This window comes from Phycodurus eques, chromosome 16, assembly GCF_024500275.1.
Source record: "Phycodurus eques isolate BA_2022a chromosome 16, UOR_Pequ_1.1, whole genome shotgun sequence".
Classification (NCBI taxonomy): Eukaryota; Metazoa; Chordata; class Actinopteri; order Syngnathiformes; family Syngnathidae; genus Phycodurus; species Phycodurus eques.
In genome coordinates, this window is record NC_084540.1 from 941,882 (window position 1) to 956,704 (window position 14,823).

The 14,823-nt window shown below is 42.9% G+C and overlaps 1 protein-coding gene across 2 annotated transcripts; it reads left to right on the forward strand.

The window, feature by feature from the left end:
- The first annotated feature begins 284 nt into the window (after positions 1 to 284).
- On the forward strand, positions 285 to 14,544 carry aldh16a1 (aldehyde dehydrogenase 16 family, member A1). 2 transcript variants are annotated; one of them, XM_061701293.1, is made up of 17 exons: positions 285 to 521; positions 1,663 to 1,762; positions 3,123 to 3,249; positions 3,389 to 3,546; positions 4,808 to 4,885; positions 4,982 to 5,169; positions 5,275 to 5,433; positions 5,510 to 5,668; positions 7,403 to 7,556; positions 7,646 to 7,721; positions 8,379 to 8,484; positions 8,641 to 8,765; positions 8,856 to 9,026; positions 10,096 to 10,300; positions 10,438 to 10,623; positions 11,629 to 11,754; positions 12,809 to 14,544. In XM_061701293.1, exons 1-17 carry the CDS (start codon positions 432 to 434, stop codon positions 12,980 to 12,982), a joined length of 2,382 nt encoding a protein of 793 aa, XP_061557277.1. In that variant the 5' UTR covers positions 285 to 431; the 3' UTR covers positions 12,983 to 14,544. The 2 variants fall into 2 exon arrangements, with proteins under 2 accessions (XP_061557277.1, XP_061557279.1); XM_061701295.1 differs by lacking the exons at positions 285 to 521; positions 1,663 to 1,762; positions 3,123 to 3,249; positions 3,389 to 3,546 and adding exons at positions 3,561 to 3,749; positions 3,932 to 4,004.
- Positions 14,545 to 14,823: the final 279 nt, after the last annotated feature.

The window sequence follows — 14,823 nt, forward strand, 5'->3', positions numbered from 1 at the left end:
TAAATGAGTTGTTTGACTTGATGGCTCCGGTCAGCGGTGGTATGTTTCATATGCTCCAATTTGTTGTCCAGTGGTATTACATACGTTTAAAAACAACAAAACTGCTGTTAGTTGTACAAAATATGGATTTAAAATATTCCTGGAGTAAAGTCGGACTAATTACTTCCCTGGACCTCTAAAATGGAGAATTTTACGGCAAATGTTCTGTACAAGCGATTGTGGTCGAAGCCGGAAGTTACGAGTCACATCAAGTTGTAAGTCGGTGGCTTTGACAGGTAGCACCTTCGCCTTGACGTGTTGTCTTTTATTTCCTGTTCTAGCTGGCGGCATCGTTAGCACTTTCATGCAAAGATTGTGATCTTCAAAAGCCTCTAAGAAGCGAATTAACGGGCAAAGTGGTGATTTGTCTCTTGGATTTAGCCGTGACTATTATGGCGGGTGCCACCGTAAAGACTGTACAGGCTATTTTTCAGAGCATGGAGTACGGACCAGCCGCAACTTACAGCACTGCCACTGCAGAGGTACAATGATTTGCGCGGTCGCTACTGTTCTTCGTTTCCTCTCTTGGCATGTTTCATGGCTCTATTACTGCTCTCTCTAAGTATTGCAAGCCGGTGTTTAGACCCTTGCACCCATGTCAAGTTCATTAACTCCTGGCTGACTGTAACTCACAAGGCAAACATGTGACTGAACTGTACAATAACCTTGTACTCAATTGTCACGCGGAGGGAAGACTTAAGAGACACTTTCGCCATCAAACTAGACTGAAAGTGTGAGTGGTTGATTTTTGTTCTTTGTCCTCAGTCTGTAGTTTACTGTCTGCCCAGCGTTGGTGGCTACGTCCCAACTCATAAAATGTCGGCTCCTAATTGACTATTTATTTAGGTTGCTCTCTTTTAGAGTCTCATTTATGGAATGAATACAGTATTTTTTTCCCATCATAATCGTCGACTGACTATAACCTGCACAACTCAACTGACAAAACCCAGACATATTTTAGAGAAGGGAAATAAAAAGAAACAACTGAGATAATGTGGTTGAACAAGTGTGCAAACCCTCATAAGTGTGATGTGACTGTTCCATTCATTCATTCATTTTCCGTATCGTCACTAGTGTCGCGGGCAAGCTGGAGCCTATGCCAACTATCCTCGGGCGAGAGGCGGGGTACACCCTGTTCCGGTTGCCAGCCAATCGCAGGGCACATACAAAGAACCAACCATTCGCACTCACATTCACACCTGTGGGCAATTTAGAATCTTCAATTAACCTACCGTGCATGTTTTTGGGATGCGGGAGGAAACCGGCGTGCCCGGAGAAAAGCCACGCAGGCACGGGGAGAACATGCAAACTCCACACAGGCGGGGCCGGGGATTTGAACCCAGTCCTCAGAACTGTGAGGCAGATGTGCTAAACAGTCGCCCACCGTGCCGCCAGAATGAGCCAATCGCATTCAGATTTATGTTACATAGGAGTCAGCGCCCACCTGCCACCATTTAAATTACTTTAGAGTAACCACAAATAAAGTTGCCTTTTAATGGTTGAAAAAGGTTTGAAATGATTTATCTTGGTCTCCTATTTTTATGTCACAAAAAACTGGCATTTGAACAGGGGTGTGTAGACTTTTTTTTATATCCACTATGTGTCTTCCCTGTGTTCTTGTAGGCCTGGCTGGATAATCATTCCCGCTCGCTGGGTCTTTTTATTGATGGCAAGTTTGTCCTCCCGTCAGACAGACAGACTCGCTCCTTGATGGACTCGAAAGGTGAGAAAGTTGTAAAATGTCTGTACACCAGTGTTTATTCGAAGTGACCTCTTTTCATGCCTCAATCGCTTTGTGCGAGGAGTTGCTTTTATTTACCTAGGACAGTTCAATCGAGCAAATGCCACATTTGACCTTTGGAAAATAAAATGAATCATTTTAAATTATAGTTACTTTGAAATTGATTTCAATTCTGATGGATCGAGCGGAAACTGAGAGGAACAGGATGAATCAAGGAAATGAAAAAAAACAAAACTTATTTGCCGATCCCATTGGGGGGGATATAAGACCAAATGGTCCCACACGGCGGGAAACTTTTGTTCTTTTTGGCTCTGTATCACAATGGCTTGAAGGGAAGAATTGTGCTTGAAAAGATCAGTGATTCTTTTGGCAGAGACGCGTCCCGTTGACCGGTGCGCTTCCTTATAAACACAGTTTGGTGAGGCGTCAGGCAGTGACAGCTACGAGCGGTACCGCGGCCGCATCAGTCACGTGACTTTCTTAAAGCGGGCTTTCGTCCTATGACCTCGGCACACGCGCCGACGCATTGGTGTTGCCAGACCTATCGCTACTCAGAAGTTTTACCATCTTTACATGACAATTGTGACGGCTTTGTTGATTTGAGTTTAGATTGTCGCAAAATCCACGCAGGTAGCTTTTATAACGATTTGGGGGAGAAATCTGCCTTTAAATCAAAATAAGACTTGAATGTGTTACTCACAGTCAAAGTAGTAAGACTTGCGTCATTGTACATATCGCCATTGTAAATTGAATATAAAGTGTGCGGACATTGCCACGCAGTTCATCCTGCGCTTTCCGGGACTAAGGACTATATGCAAATAGATTAATTTAGCACACAATGTGATTTATCAAAATCTGATACTTGGGAGGGCTGATTTTGCATCTTTGATTCTGTTCTGTAACCGCTGGTCTGTCGTCCACTTTACACTTCCAATGACATCACTTCAAAATTCATATTGCACTTGCGGTGCTCTCCTAAATTTTCCATGGTGAAAAACATTAGCGCTACCTCCTGCGTGACCATGTAATAGCGCCCGCTATTTGTAATCTTAGTAAATCATGTCCTCCAGCGCTGCCGGTCGTTTACAGTGTCTCGTTCCTTTTTGTTGACTTTCTTAGTAGGTCGTGCTGATTAAGTCACACTGCGTTTACATTTCCAACGTAGGATCAGAGTATACCATAAAAAAAACTACCATTGGGTGGCAACGTCTCTTAGTTTAAAGCTGGATCGATCAAAATTAGGCCGTAATGTAAGAAGAGTTGCACTTCAGACCGATTCAATTGTGTGCCGAGGAAGCTGACGATGCAGCTAAAATGATTTCAATCTGTGCCTGTTGTTTAGGTGGTCTCGTGTGCAGCACAGTGTGTGCCACGCAGGCTGATATTTCATGCTGCGTAACCTCTGCCATCAAGGGCTTTGAGGCCTGGAGTGGCCTGTCTTGCTACCAGAGGTCCAAAATGCTGCTCAGGTACATGACGGGATACATCAAGGAACCTCAACAGGGTTAAGGAACATTGCTCTAATGCTTAAAAATACTGTTATTGTGCATGTTTCTCAACCCCTTACTTTTCCAATGATGCGTGTGGATGTGTGTTACCTGTCCTCAGGTTGGCGAGCACTCTTGGGCAGCACGGTCAGAGTTTTTCCGAGCTGTGTGACCTGTGTCAAGTCTCGTGCTCCTCCTCTACCCTTGTCAGAATGTTGCAGTACTACAGCAGCTGGGCTCAGCTCAGAGACACTCTCATCGCAAACTGGATGCCACTGGGTGGGTGAGCTGGGCCATTTGGTTTTGTTGACACACTTCTGTAGAGGTTTCTTATCAACTCTTGGTTATTACTGTTCTACATCAAAGCAGGAATATTGGATGGATGGATGATTGTGTTCAAAGGTCAAGTCGTGTTCTATTTTCAGCTCTCGACCAGCCAGTTTCCAACCAGCCATTTTCAAAATTCAACGGAGACATGTTATGTATGCATTTTTTCCACAATTTACAACAATTCACAGGTGTTTTAATAACATGGTTGTAAAATGCTGTAGTCATAACACACTGAATACACTTTACACGCCCCGTTTCTTCTCTGATTGATATTAGACAGTTTATAGTTCTCATGCAAGAAGGCGTCTGTTGACGCTGACTTGTATATTTCTAGGCCAAAGGGGAGGCCGGCTTTTGACCGGGGCAGATGAGCATTGAGACTAGAGCAGAGCAAGAACAAGAAACAAGTGAGCGCGCAAAAAGACACCCCCAAAATATTTATGGAGGCAGCACTCGGCACGACACTGTGTGTTTGTAGCGCATGGACCCCACCGCCACCGCAGTGACAATTTCACAGTGCAGTCAAGTATGTGCCACTCATCGGAAGCTAACGCCAATATGTGCATCCAACAAAATGCAATGCAGCTCTGCTTACCGTTTGGCTTTGTCATGATGTCAGGGCTGCGGTACTCGGGAGGAACGTGGGTGCTTCTGCATGATGATTGTGCCGGCTAGTGTTTCATCCAGTGTAGTCCACGGCACTTCGGTGTCACTGTCTCGTCACCCAGCCTTGCTGATCATGCCGTGGGTGGAGAAACCCGGTGTGGGGGCGGTTGTTAAGTAAGAACCTAGCCCCACGGTTACATAAAAATAGGGCATCACTGTTACTTAACAGTGGGACGAAAGTGGAGAATTACTTGGTCTTAGACACATTTTAGAAATAGGCAGATAATGAAACATGACTCGGTTGTTTAATTTCACATTTGATGGGGGAGATCGAAGCCATCAAAAAGTAAAATTTTTTTTTTTAATAACATTTCACCTTTAAGAAACTAGCGAGGATGTGTGTCACAACATGGTTAAGATGGGTGCTTGAAAATGCTTGGGGTAGATGGGGTTCAATGTACTGTACTTTAAAACTACAATGTCTTGTGTTTGTTGCAACTTTCAGCCAGTTCTCACTGCTCAATGGGACAACACTCTGTCGCATGAGACCGACCGTCAGCTAGTTTTTGACACCATTTTTGACTTTGTTCTTTCTGTTTTACAGGTGTGGTTTTAGTTGTCGTCTCTGACGACTGCAGTCTTTACTCCCTGATGCTCAAAGTCTTACCAGCATTAGCCATGGGTAAACAACTCATTCCAGTTACATTGTTCATATGTGATAACATCACATTCAAATATGTTGTTGAGTGATGACGAAATAAATATGCTTCCTCTTTAGGCAACTCTGTCATACTCGTCCCTGGTCAAAGCACCGCCCCTGCGGCACTTTTATTGGCTCAGCTTTTTATGGGCGCAAGCCTTCCTGCGGGGGCCCTCAGTGTTTTAACTGGCAGTGACATGTCAATGGCTGCTGATGTGGCCCAGAATGCCAGCATCAGCTACGTCACCTACAGCGGCAGCAAGGAGGTGCGCATATATAAAAAGGACCTAACAGCACTGAGGATACTGCAATAATCCAAGTATGTTTTTTTTTTTTTTTTTTTTTTTTTTTTTTGTGTAAAACTGCCTCAGGATGGTGTGAAGCTGTGTAAAGCTACAGCAGGGATGGGTGTTCCAGTCTCTGTAACCCCAAACATTGGCACTACGTGCCCTATCATCATTTTCGAGTCTGCCGACATCAACAGCGCAGTGGATGACGTGTTGGAGACTGCGTTCAAGAAGAACAAAGAAGTGAGTTAAGTATTCCCAGTGTTTACTCGTCTTTGATGCTCGTTGGTTTAACCGTCTTCTTTCTTCCTTGTTGCAGGTGCATTGGGTGCTGTGTGTGCAGGAGAGCGTGCTGGACAGCGTGATGGCCCGTCTAAGGCTGCGCATGGCAGGCATGAAATGTGTGGCGCTTCCCAGCAATGAGGCCAGGGTGCTTGTGGACACTGCAGTGCAGGATGCTCAAAGCAAGGGGGCAATGGTTAGTCATAAAAGAATCACATCCCTGTTCCCACTGCCTTCTCAGCAGATTTCTGCATTAGAGGCATATTTGCCTTTCAGACAGAACTTGCAGAAGCTGCAATCGCTTTAGCTTTGCACATTCAGATTGTTAGATGTGTGGTGATGTCAGCGCCAGCATCTGGGACAACGACAACTGCTTCCAACACGAACGCCCATGGGCAGCGAGTTTCACTCGTTAATCTTGACACTCTGAATGCAGCTTGCCATTGTTCATTCATGGGTGAACCTTAACCCCCAACCTGCAGTTGTACCTCACACACATGACAGCAAGGAGGAAAAAGCCGTCTTAGATGACCAATGTAAAAGGGCCTACTGAGGGCTGTGCTCTGCTGTTCTCTATGTTTTGGCTGTGCTCTGCTGTGCTCTATGTTTTGGCTGACTGGATTAAACAAAAAAGTATTAGTAGACAACAACACCTTTTTTTGTTTTGTTTTCCTTTTGCTCAGATCGAATATTTAATTGGCAGGTGCAGGGCGTCGCAGCGTCGCAGATGAGGCCAATCAAATATGCCATGTCGTATCCATGAGCTTTCACAACAAAAGCAAACGTTTCCGGGTACGAAGAGAGATCTCGCCGGCAAGCTTTTGAAAGGGTTTCGTGGTAGTTGCCCTTCCAATGCAAGAAATAAATCAAAGCTCTCTGCTTCTGACAGGCATGCAGGGTTAAACAAACCTTTTTAAAAACAAACCTTCAAATAATTACTTCAACTCTAGAATGAAAAATTGAGCTTTATTTTTATTACAAGTAGATAAAAAGTTAGATTTGGCTCATTACTTTTTTGACGACCCCTCGTACATTTCCCATTTCGTACGTACTTGTGGCTAAAAAGTGATGCGTGGAGCGTCACTGTCGCCCAAGTACACGAGTGCAGTCAATGAATGGGGCGATCGTTGCCAAGAGTCTCTCAAATATCCACATTCTCCTTTATTTCTCGCCCATTTCCTCTCGTTGTGTTATTATAATATAGCTACTGTGTCCAGGGCAATCCGCTTCTTCCTTGACAATTGCACCATGTTGTCTGTGGTTCAATGAAAAATAATAGCATACAGAATATGCGGCGCCTCAAAATGTTGTTTCCCGACAATGCAGTTTTTTCTAATGTAGCGAGTTGGTTATACGTGCGAGGGTCAATCGCCTGAGGTGCAGGTTTGAGTCGCAGAGTGTATTTTTTGGCAAGTTCGGTCGGGCTTTGAGGAGCTAACGCCAATATGTGCATCCAACAAAAAATGCAATGCAACTCTGCACTCTGTCTCTGGCTGCTGAACGAGTTGATACCTGAATTGGTCTACCTTTCAACTTTTGACTAATAGAATAGATAGAACATTTTGACTTGCTTTCAATGGTGGAGATTGCATTTTTTTTCTTTGATTTATTTATTTTTTCAAATAACACTTTTTGCCATATATCCTAGTGAGGATAAACTGTCTGTATGACATGACAGCAGAAAATTATTAAAATGATCTTTTGAAAATAATCCCCCTGTGGTCCCATGTCATGCCTTTAATTTCATTGAAATTATTATTTTAAAACTTGTCCCGCCACAACAGGAACAGCATATCAGACTCTGGACTAGAGAGACACGAGGCGTGACCGGAGAGAGTGCAATCATTTACTGTACACTAATGTAGTATGTGGCTAGTTTAATACATTTGTAATAATTTCATCACAACAGTTTAGATTTTTCGCCCCTCAGTTGTTGCAGTCCTGTGCTGTCCCTTCCGGTACACAGTACCCTCCTACGGTGTTGTGCGGCGCGGCCCCCTCCTCGCCTTGTGTGGTCACGCCCTCTCCTGGGCCACTGCTTCCTCTTATGACCTTCAGAAGTAACACGGAGGCAGTGACTCTGGGTAAAGATTCCTCTTTGGGTGGAGATGGGTCAAAATGGCATTTAGAAATGTTTGCTTTGAGCCACCCTAACATTCCGCGTTGTACACAGGGAATCACAGTCCACATGGCCAAGCAGCATGTGTCTGGACTGAAGACCTCACTCTGGCTTTGGAGACATCCAAGAGGCACGCACGCACATTCACACAGCTGCACTTTTCCTTTCGTCATTGGCTTGTTGCTACCTCCACCAAGGAATTGTTTGTTTCTTTTTTTGTGTGTGACTTCCGTACAATAGTTTGGAAATATATATATCAGCTCGGATTTTACCGAATACATTTTGATGATATCCACACAATGATATCATAAAATGATTTTTTTTTTTTTTTTTTTTTTTTTTTTTTTTAAATCATATCGTTGTCAAATTGTATGTAATTTCAAAGACATTTAATGATGCCAATTGTCATGTGTATATGACCATTTTCAGGTGTGGCAGCAATTTCAGTTTAACTCAGAAAATCAGATATATTCAACAAACATTTACTCTTGTCAAATCTAATCAAATCAGTTATAATTTGCAGTGCCAATATTTAGACATCATTACGCTACACAGAAAAAAAGCGAAAACCCCCCTCATTGGATTCTATTTACTATTCTAGCTGATCTGCTCATTCATTGATGAAAAAATGTCTTGGAGGAGGTCTGCGGCCTGAAAGTGCTTGTTTCTCATAGTCCTACCTCATGAGTCTTTTTATTTTTTTTGTCTCTAGGCCTTTTTCTTTTTGAAATAGCAATAATGCCACGGTATGATATTAATATATTTTTTTCCCCTGTCTCTTCTCTAGTCTGTCTGTTGGCTCAGTGTGGGTGAACTCACACCCTTTATCTGATCCGTGTCTCCCTGTTTCTGGTCACAAAGACAGTGGCACCTGCACTGACGGAGGGCAGGAGGTTGGTTTAGTTAGTTGAAGTTCCCACTTAAGGTCATACTTGCTTTAAAGCTCACAAAATCAACATTTTACCCAAGCAAAATATGGGGCAGATAGATTTGCAGGATCATTCAAATATTTGAAGCCTGAACAGTGGTTTTGTCTCGCTTTCTTTCAGGGTCTGTATCAGTTCCTGCGGCCGTCCTCGTCATGTGTCCTTCCTCGCGCTACCCCTATTGCTCTGGACTATGCTAAGTTTGGAACTGACGCCACCCCATTTATCATTCCGGATGAGACTGTCGGGTGTGGCGTCTTTCTTTTAAGTGCAGCTTTAAATGTTGTTATTAACACAGCATCATTAACAGAATGTGACATACGCGTATTCCTCCTCAGCACCGTCAAGTCCTTTGCACAGTTTATCGCTGGCAAGGCATGCAAATCGGAGTCTGGCGCTAGTGTGGTGGTGCATTCTCAAGGGGGCGGCAGCGTGTTAGGCTACTGTCCTGATGGAGGCCGGAAAGATGTCCGGAATGCTGTGGAGGCAGCTATCAAAGTTCAGCCTGGGTGAGATATACTTTTCATACAGGTACAGCTTAATAAGTTAGAATATTGTACAATAGTTCCTTTATTTCAGTAGTTCCCATTCAAACGTGAAAGTTGTACGGAAAATACTTTTTGTGAATGCCTATTGCTACCTCATGGAGATTGAATTTTGGGTTTCCTTAGCTCTAAGTTACAATCAACAAAATGACATGAAATACAATAACGTTTTTCACTCTTTATGTAGTGAATCCTTATAATGATTCTCCATTGTTTTAATCAAACTACTGAAATAGAGCTTTACACGTTCTTCGAATTTATTGATTGGTTAAGAGAAAGCAGCACCACATTACAGCATGTCGAAGTGCAAACGTTTGCAGATTACTGTATATAAGATGGATAGTGCTGTCTTGATTGATTTATTGTTTGAGAGAGGTTAACAGGACAGTATGACCTCTTCAAGTGGAAATAGTTATTCCGTAGAGACGCAAAGGCCAGACTTGCAAAGAGTTCAGCTTGTTATTGGCATATTCCGTAACCTTTCTGGCAGTTTGGCTTTATTATGAGCTAATGTCTAACTTTTCTTAGGGAATATCTAAAAACAACTACGTTGGCAGCTTGTATACACTGGAATCAAGCCTCACTGTCTGACGATCAAAACAAAACGCAGCGTTCCCAACAAGTATTGACCGACCTTGTTGAGCCAAGGCCGATACATTACAGGAAAACAATCTTACAGCACGCCAATAAACAAAATATGTACAGTATTTTTTTTTTTTTTTTATGAATGGCAACAGGTGGAAACACAGGTTAGGTCATTGTACTTTATGCCATCTAGTGGAAGAGCATTTCATTCTGCCTCTCACGATATGGTGACGCATAAATCGATGAACAAAGTTATGACATTTGTAGTAAATAAATAATTCTCTGACCTATCAAGTGAAATTGGCTAATTTCCCACAGCACACCTGATGATCTCTCACGGTACACGTGTAGCGCAGAACAGTGGTTGGGTATCACTGTTGTAACGCATGCCACGATTTAGATCTTTCTGGCTGATGTGCAGAGTAACATTGTGACTTTTCACCTCTAGCTGGATGAAAAAGTGTCCATCTGCACGTGCCCAGTCCATTCAGTCTCTGGCCAAGGGCCTTGAAGGAAAAAGACAGGACATTGCAAAAGCAATCAGTACCCAAACTGGTATACCTATGGAAGAGGCTGACGTGGAGGTGGAGCTCAGCATCGCCAGGCTCAGTGACTGGGCAGCCTACTGTGACAAAGTCCACGGCGGAACTCTGGTGAAGCTTTTAATGTCATACAAACTCATACTTTTTGAAATCTGCAAATGTGCCGATGAGTCCGTTTTAAGTTTCAGATGTGCAACGCCTCCCGATGCAAACATGCATTAACATGTCTCGCGGTCGCTGTCCTTCAGCCTGTACCACAGTGTGGCTCGGGACTCTCCGTCCCTGAGGCACTGGGAGTGGTGGGGGTGGTCCTTCCTGACAAGCGTCCCCTCCTCTCCATGGCAACCCTTCTCGGAGCAGCCCTCGCCTCCGGTAATGCCATCGTCATGGTACCCAGTCAGGAGTATCCGCTGCCAGCATTGGCATTCATTCGGGTGAGCGTGACGACCGTATTCTTCTGTTGGAAATGAACAATACAAATGCTCCAATTCATGCTGCAGCTTTTTTCTACAACAAAGATTTCAATATATACGGTGCTCGAATGTACATCACACCGCAGCCACAACACTTAGACAATCCATTTCTTAATCCAATTTAAGAACTGTATTAATAAAATCTGCATTCAGGCCTCAATGTGGTGTCAGGGATATATTACTTTATTATCTCTATTGTCATCTTCTGTAAATAGCAGATATTTGTGAGCAAAACATGGATCAACTTTATTTGTACCATCATCACAGTGTGTGTATTTCTAATATACTGTACGTATAAAGCAACCGCACTCTAATTGGGCTTTTGTGCACTTTTGCATTGTCAAATTTTGAGAAAATCCCGAAGATCAGATGATGTCCTGTGGCTTACATTGTGGTCGTTTAGGACCATGTTTAGGTTTCGAATTGTACTGTAATAGTTTAGAGTGGCCAACAGTGTCTTTCCAGTATATGTAAGTTATAAACACACACGGAAATACCACGATGTTGTAAAAGGGGCCTCTTTTTCCGATGGATTTCCGTTCCTAGAAGAAGAAGAAGAAGAATCACCGTTTATTGTCATGAACATGCATGCATGCATTTGCAGGTCTGAACGCGATGCAATTACCTAAGTTAACACGGCAGCTAAGTCATAATTCCCCCAAAATATAGATATTTGTATGAATAACACTTCTCAGCCATAGTGTAAATTAAAAAAAAGAATCAAATGCAAAACATCAGGTACGGCAGTAAGTCGGCATGCCTTCTTGAGTTATGAGGTGACGTTCTTGCGCCGCTGTGCAAACTAGTCAGTTGCCCACTGTTCATCATTTCAAAACGCTGCGTGTATGTCAGTACTGTCGTAAACCGAGGTGCCCCTGTATACGTTTGTTTCTGGGGGGCGGGGTTCATGTTTGCTTCTGAATGTTCAATTGCCGTGTGTGGTAATTGACTGTGCTCTGTCTCTAGGTGCTCCTGTCTTCAGATCTGCCAGCAGGCTTGGTGAACATCATTACAGGAAGAAGAGACAAGTTGACAAAGGCTTTGGCCAATCACAGTGTCATCAAGGCCATCTGGTACTGGGGCAACAGTGAGGTGAGCATTACTGTAACAAAGCTGAGTGCCTTAAAAGAGGAGGAGCTCCACAAATACAGTGGGCACGGAAGGTCGTACTTATACTTTTTGTATATTGCAGCCATTTGCTCAAATCATTTAAGTTCCTTTTTTCCATATTAATGTACACACAGCACCCCGTAAGTTTTGCAAATTTCTTCAAAAGGAAAAACTGAAATATCACACAGCCATAAGTATTCCGACCCTATGCGCAGTATTTGGTAGAAGCCCCCTTTTGAGCTCATACAGCCATGAGTCTTTTTGGGAATGATGCAACAAGTTTTTCACACCTGGATTTGGGGATCCTCTGCCATTCCTCCTTGCAGATCCTCTCCACTTCTGTCAGGTTGGAAGGTGAATGTTGGTGGATAGCCATTTTCATTTTCTCCAGAGATACTCAATTGGGTTTAAGTCGGGGCTCTGGCTGGGCCATTCAAGAACAGTCACGGAGTTGTTCTGAAGCCACTCCTTCGTTATTTTAGCTGTGTGCTTAGGACCCAGTCTGAGGTCCTGAGGACTCTGGATTAGGTTTTCGGTTTTTGTAACCTTGGCCAGATCTGTGCCTTGCCACAATTCTGAGTTCTTCAGGCAGTTCCTTTGACCTCATGATTCTCATTAGCTCTGACATGCACTGTGAGCTGTAAGGTCTTCTCTAGAGAGGGGTGTGGCTTTCCTCATCGAGTCCAATCAGCATAATCAAATGCAGTTGGACTCCAATGAAGGTGTAGAAGTTAAATCTAGGAGTGTCGCAGCAAAGGGTCTGCATACTTCTGGCTGTGTGATATTTCATTGTTTCTTTTTTAATGAATCAGCAAAGCTTTCAACAATTAAGTTATTTTTCTCCCAATATGGGGTGCTGTGTGTACATTAATGAGGAAAAAATGAATTTCAATGATTTTAACAAATGGCTGCAATATAAGAATGAGTGAAAAATTGAAGGGGTTCTGAAAACTTTGCGTACCCACTGTACATCCAGGAATAAACGATCCGTAATGTGATGTTACACAGCTCACATGATCCTGTTCTCTTGCTGTAGGGCTGCCAGTACCTCCAGTACACCTGCACTAAACCGTTGAAAACATTGCACCTGTTCTGTCAGACGGACAAGGACGGTAACCATGGCAGCAGAGACTGGACTCACGCTTCCGTTCTGGAGGAGATGTGGAGAAACGCCGTCCAGTGGAAGAGCGTGTGGATTCCGACAGCTTAAAAAGTCAATACGAAGACTGTAAGAGGAGGAAGATGGCAAAAAGACTCTTTGGCTGGGAAGTTTTACTATGCGAGGCAGGTTAAAGAATAAATCAAGATTTGAAAGTGAACTAACTGCTGTAAAAAGCCTGTCGTAAAAAAAAAAAAAAAAAAAAAAAATTAAAAAAGGTGGGGGCTTCACACGTTATACAGTGCAGTGAAAAGGTATTGGTACTAGGAAAAAAACAAAAACATCTGAATGGTTCCCAAGACTTTGGAAGAATATCATATAGACTGACAAGATGAAAGTTGAGGTTTTTGGAAGCTGTGCGTCTCATTACATCTGGTGTAAATGTAGCACGGCATTTCAGAAGGAGCAGCATGCCAACGGTCAAACAGGGTGGCGGTAGTCTGGTTTTGGGCTGCTTTTTGTCCTTCAGGACCTGGACGACTTGCTATGATTGATGGAACCATGACTTTTGCTCTTTAAGAGAAAATCCTGAAGGAGACTCTTTCGCCATCAGTTTGTGACCTCAAGCTGAAGCGCACTTGGGTTCGCGGCAGGATCCGTAACACACCAGCAAGTCAAGTCAACTGCTGAATGGCTTAAAAAAACAAAATGAAAGTTTTGGAGTGGTCTAGTTAAAGTCCAGACTCGAATCTGATTGAAATGCTGTGGCATGACCTTAAAAAGGCCGTTCATGCTCGAAAACCCTCCATCTCTGCTGAAATCCCCAAAATTCTCCGAGGAAAAGTGGGCCAAAATCTTTCCACAGCGAGTGAAAGAAAACGCTTGATTTTTAGTTGTTGCTGCTGAGGATGGCCCAAGCCGTTATTAGGTTTAGGGCGCCATGACTTTTTCGCACAGGGCCAGGCAACTGAATAGTTTTGTTTTTTTTCTTAATAAACGACATCGCCATTTAAAAACTGCATTTTAAGTTCACTTGGGTTATATTTGTCTAATATTTACATTTGTTTGATGATCTTAAACAGTTAAGTGGAGAAACTATGCAAAAATATAAGAATTTGAGATACTTTTTCACAGCACTGTATACAATTAGCCGACGTCAATATTTGATATTCGTGATGAATTAAAATGAATGTTATTTGGATTTTGTGGGCCAGCCATTGAAAGGCAAAGCCACCTGTATAACTATAGCCTCCAAAATGTTGAAAATACTCCCCTTAAACATGAGATCAGTATGCTGTTGAAGTGGAGGTTGATACTAGATCTCGAATCAAATGACGGACGGCCAAAGGTATATTTTACAACAGTGCAGAAAGCAGAGAGTAGACCTTTGACTGACATAACAAGCAATGACTTTTGTTGTGAGGCACTGACAGAAATGGTACCGGTACTTAAAATGAAGGATTTGGATCGTGGTGGTACGTTAGCCATGTCACCTGTTTTTGTCCTTTCATAGCATCAACGATGACAGGGTTTGTGTCAAATACCTTACTGAAATATAATAATTGAGCCTTGTTGATGATCATGTACTTGTTTATTTTGAGAACAAGTTCACATTCCATTTTCGGGTTGTGAGCCAGAGTCCTTTCTGGTTAAAAGTTACAATTAAAAAGTAATGTCACAACATCCTTGTCTTTTTTTTCTATTTTTAACTTTTGACATGAGCAAATGTGCGCGTCAGGGTGGGTAAAATGAAATGTAGGCCTACAGTACATTTGACCGCTTGCACAATCTAATAAGAGCTGTTACAATAGCAAATATACTTTTCCACTAAATGTACTGATTAACACAATCAGTGTTAATTGGATGTGTGTATGCTAATTGTTGTGGTTTAGAACTGCACTAAGATCTGTTTTCGCATACTACCATTTAGCTCATACACAATATGCACGAGA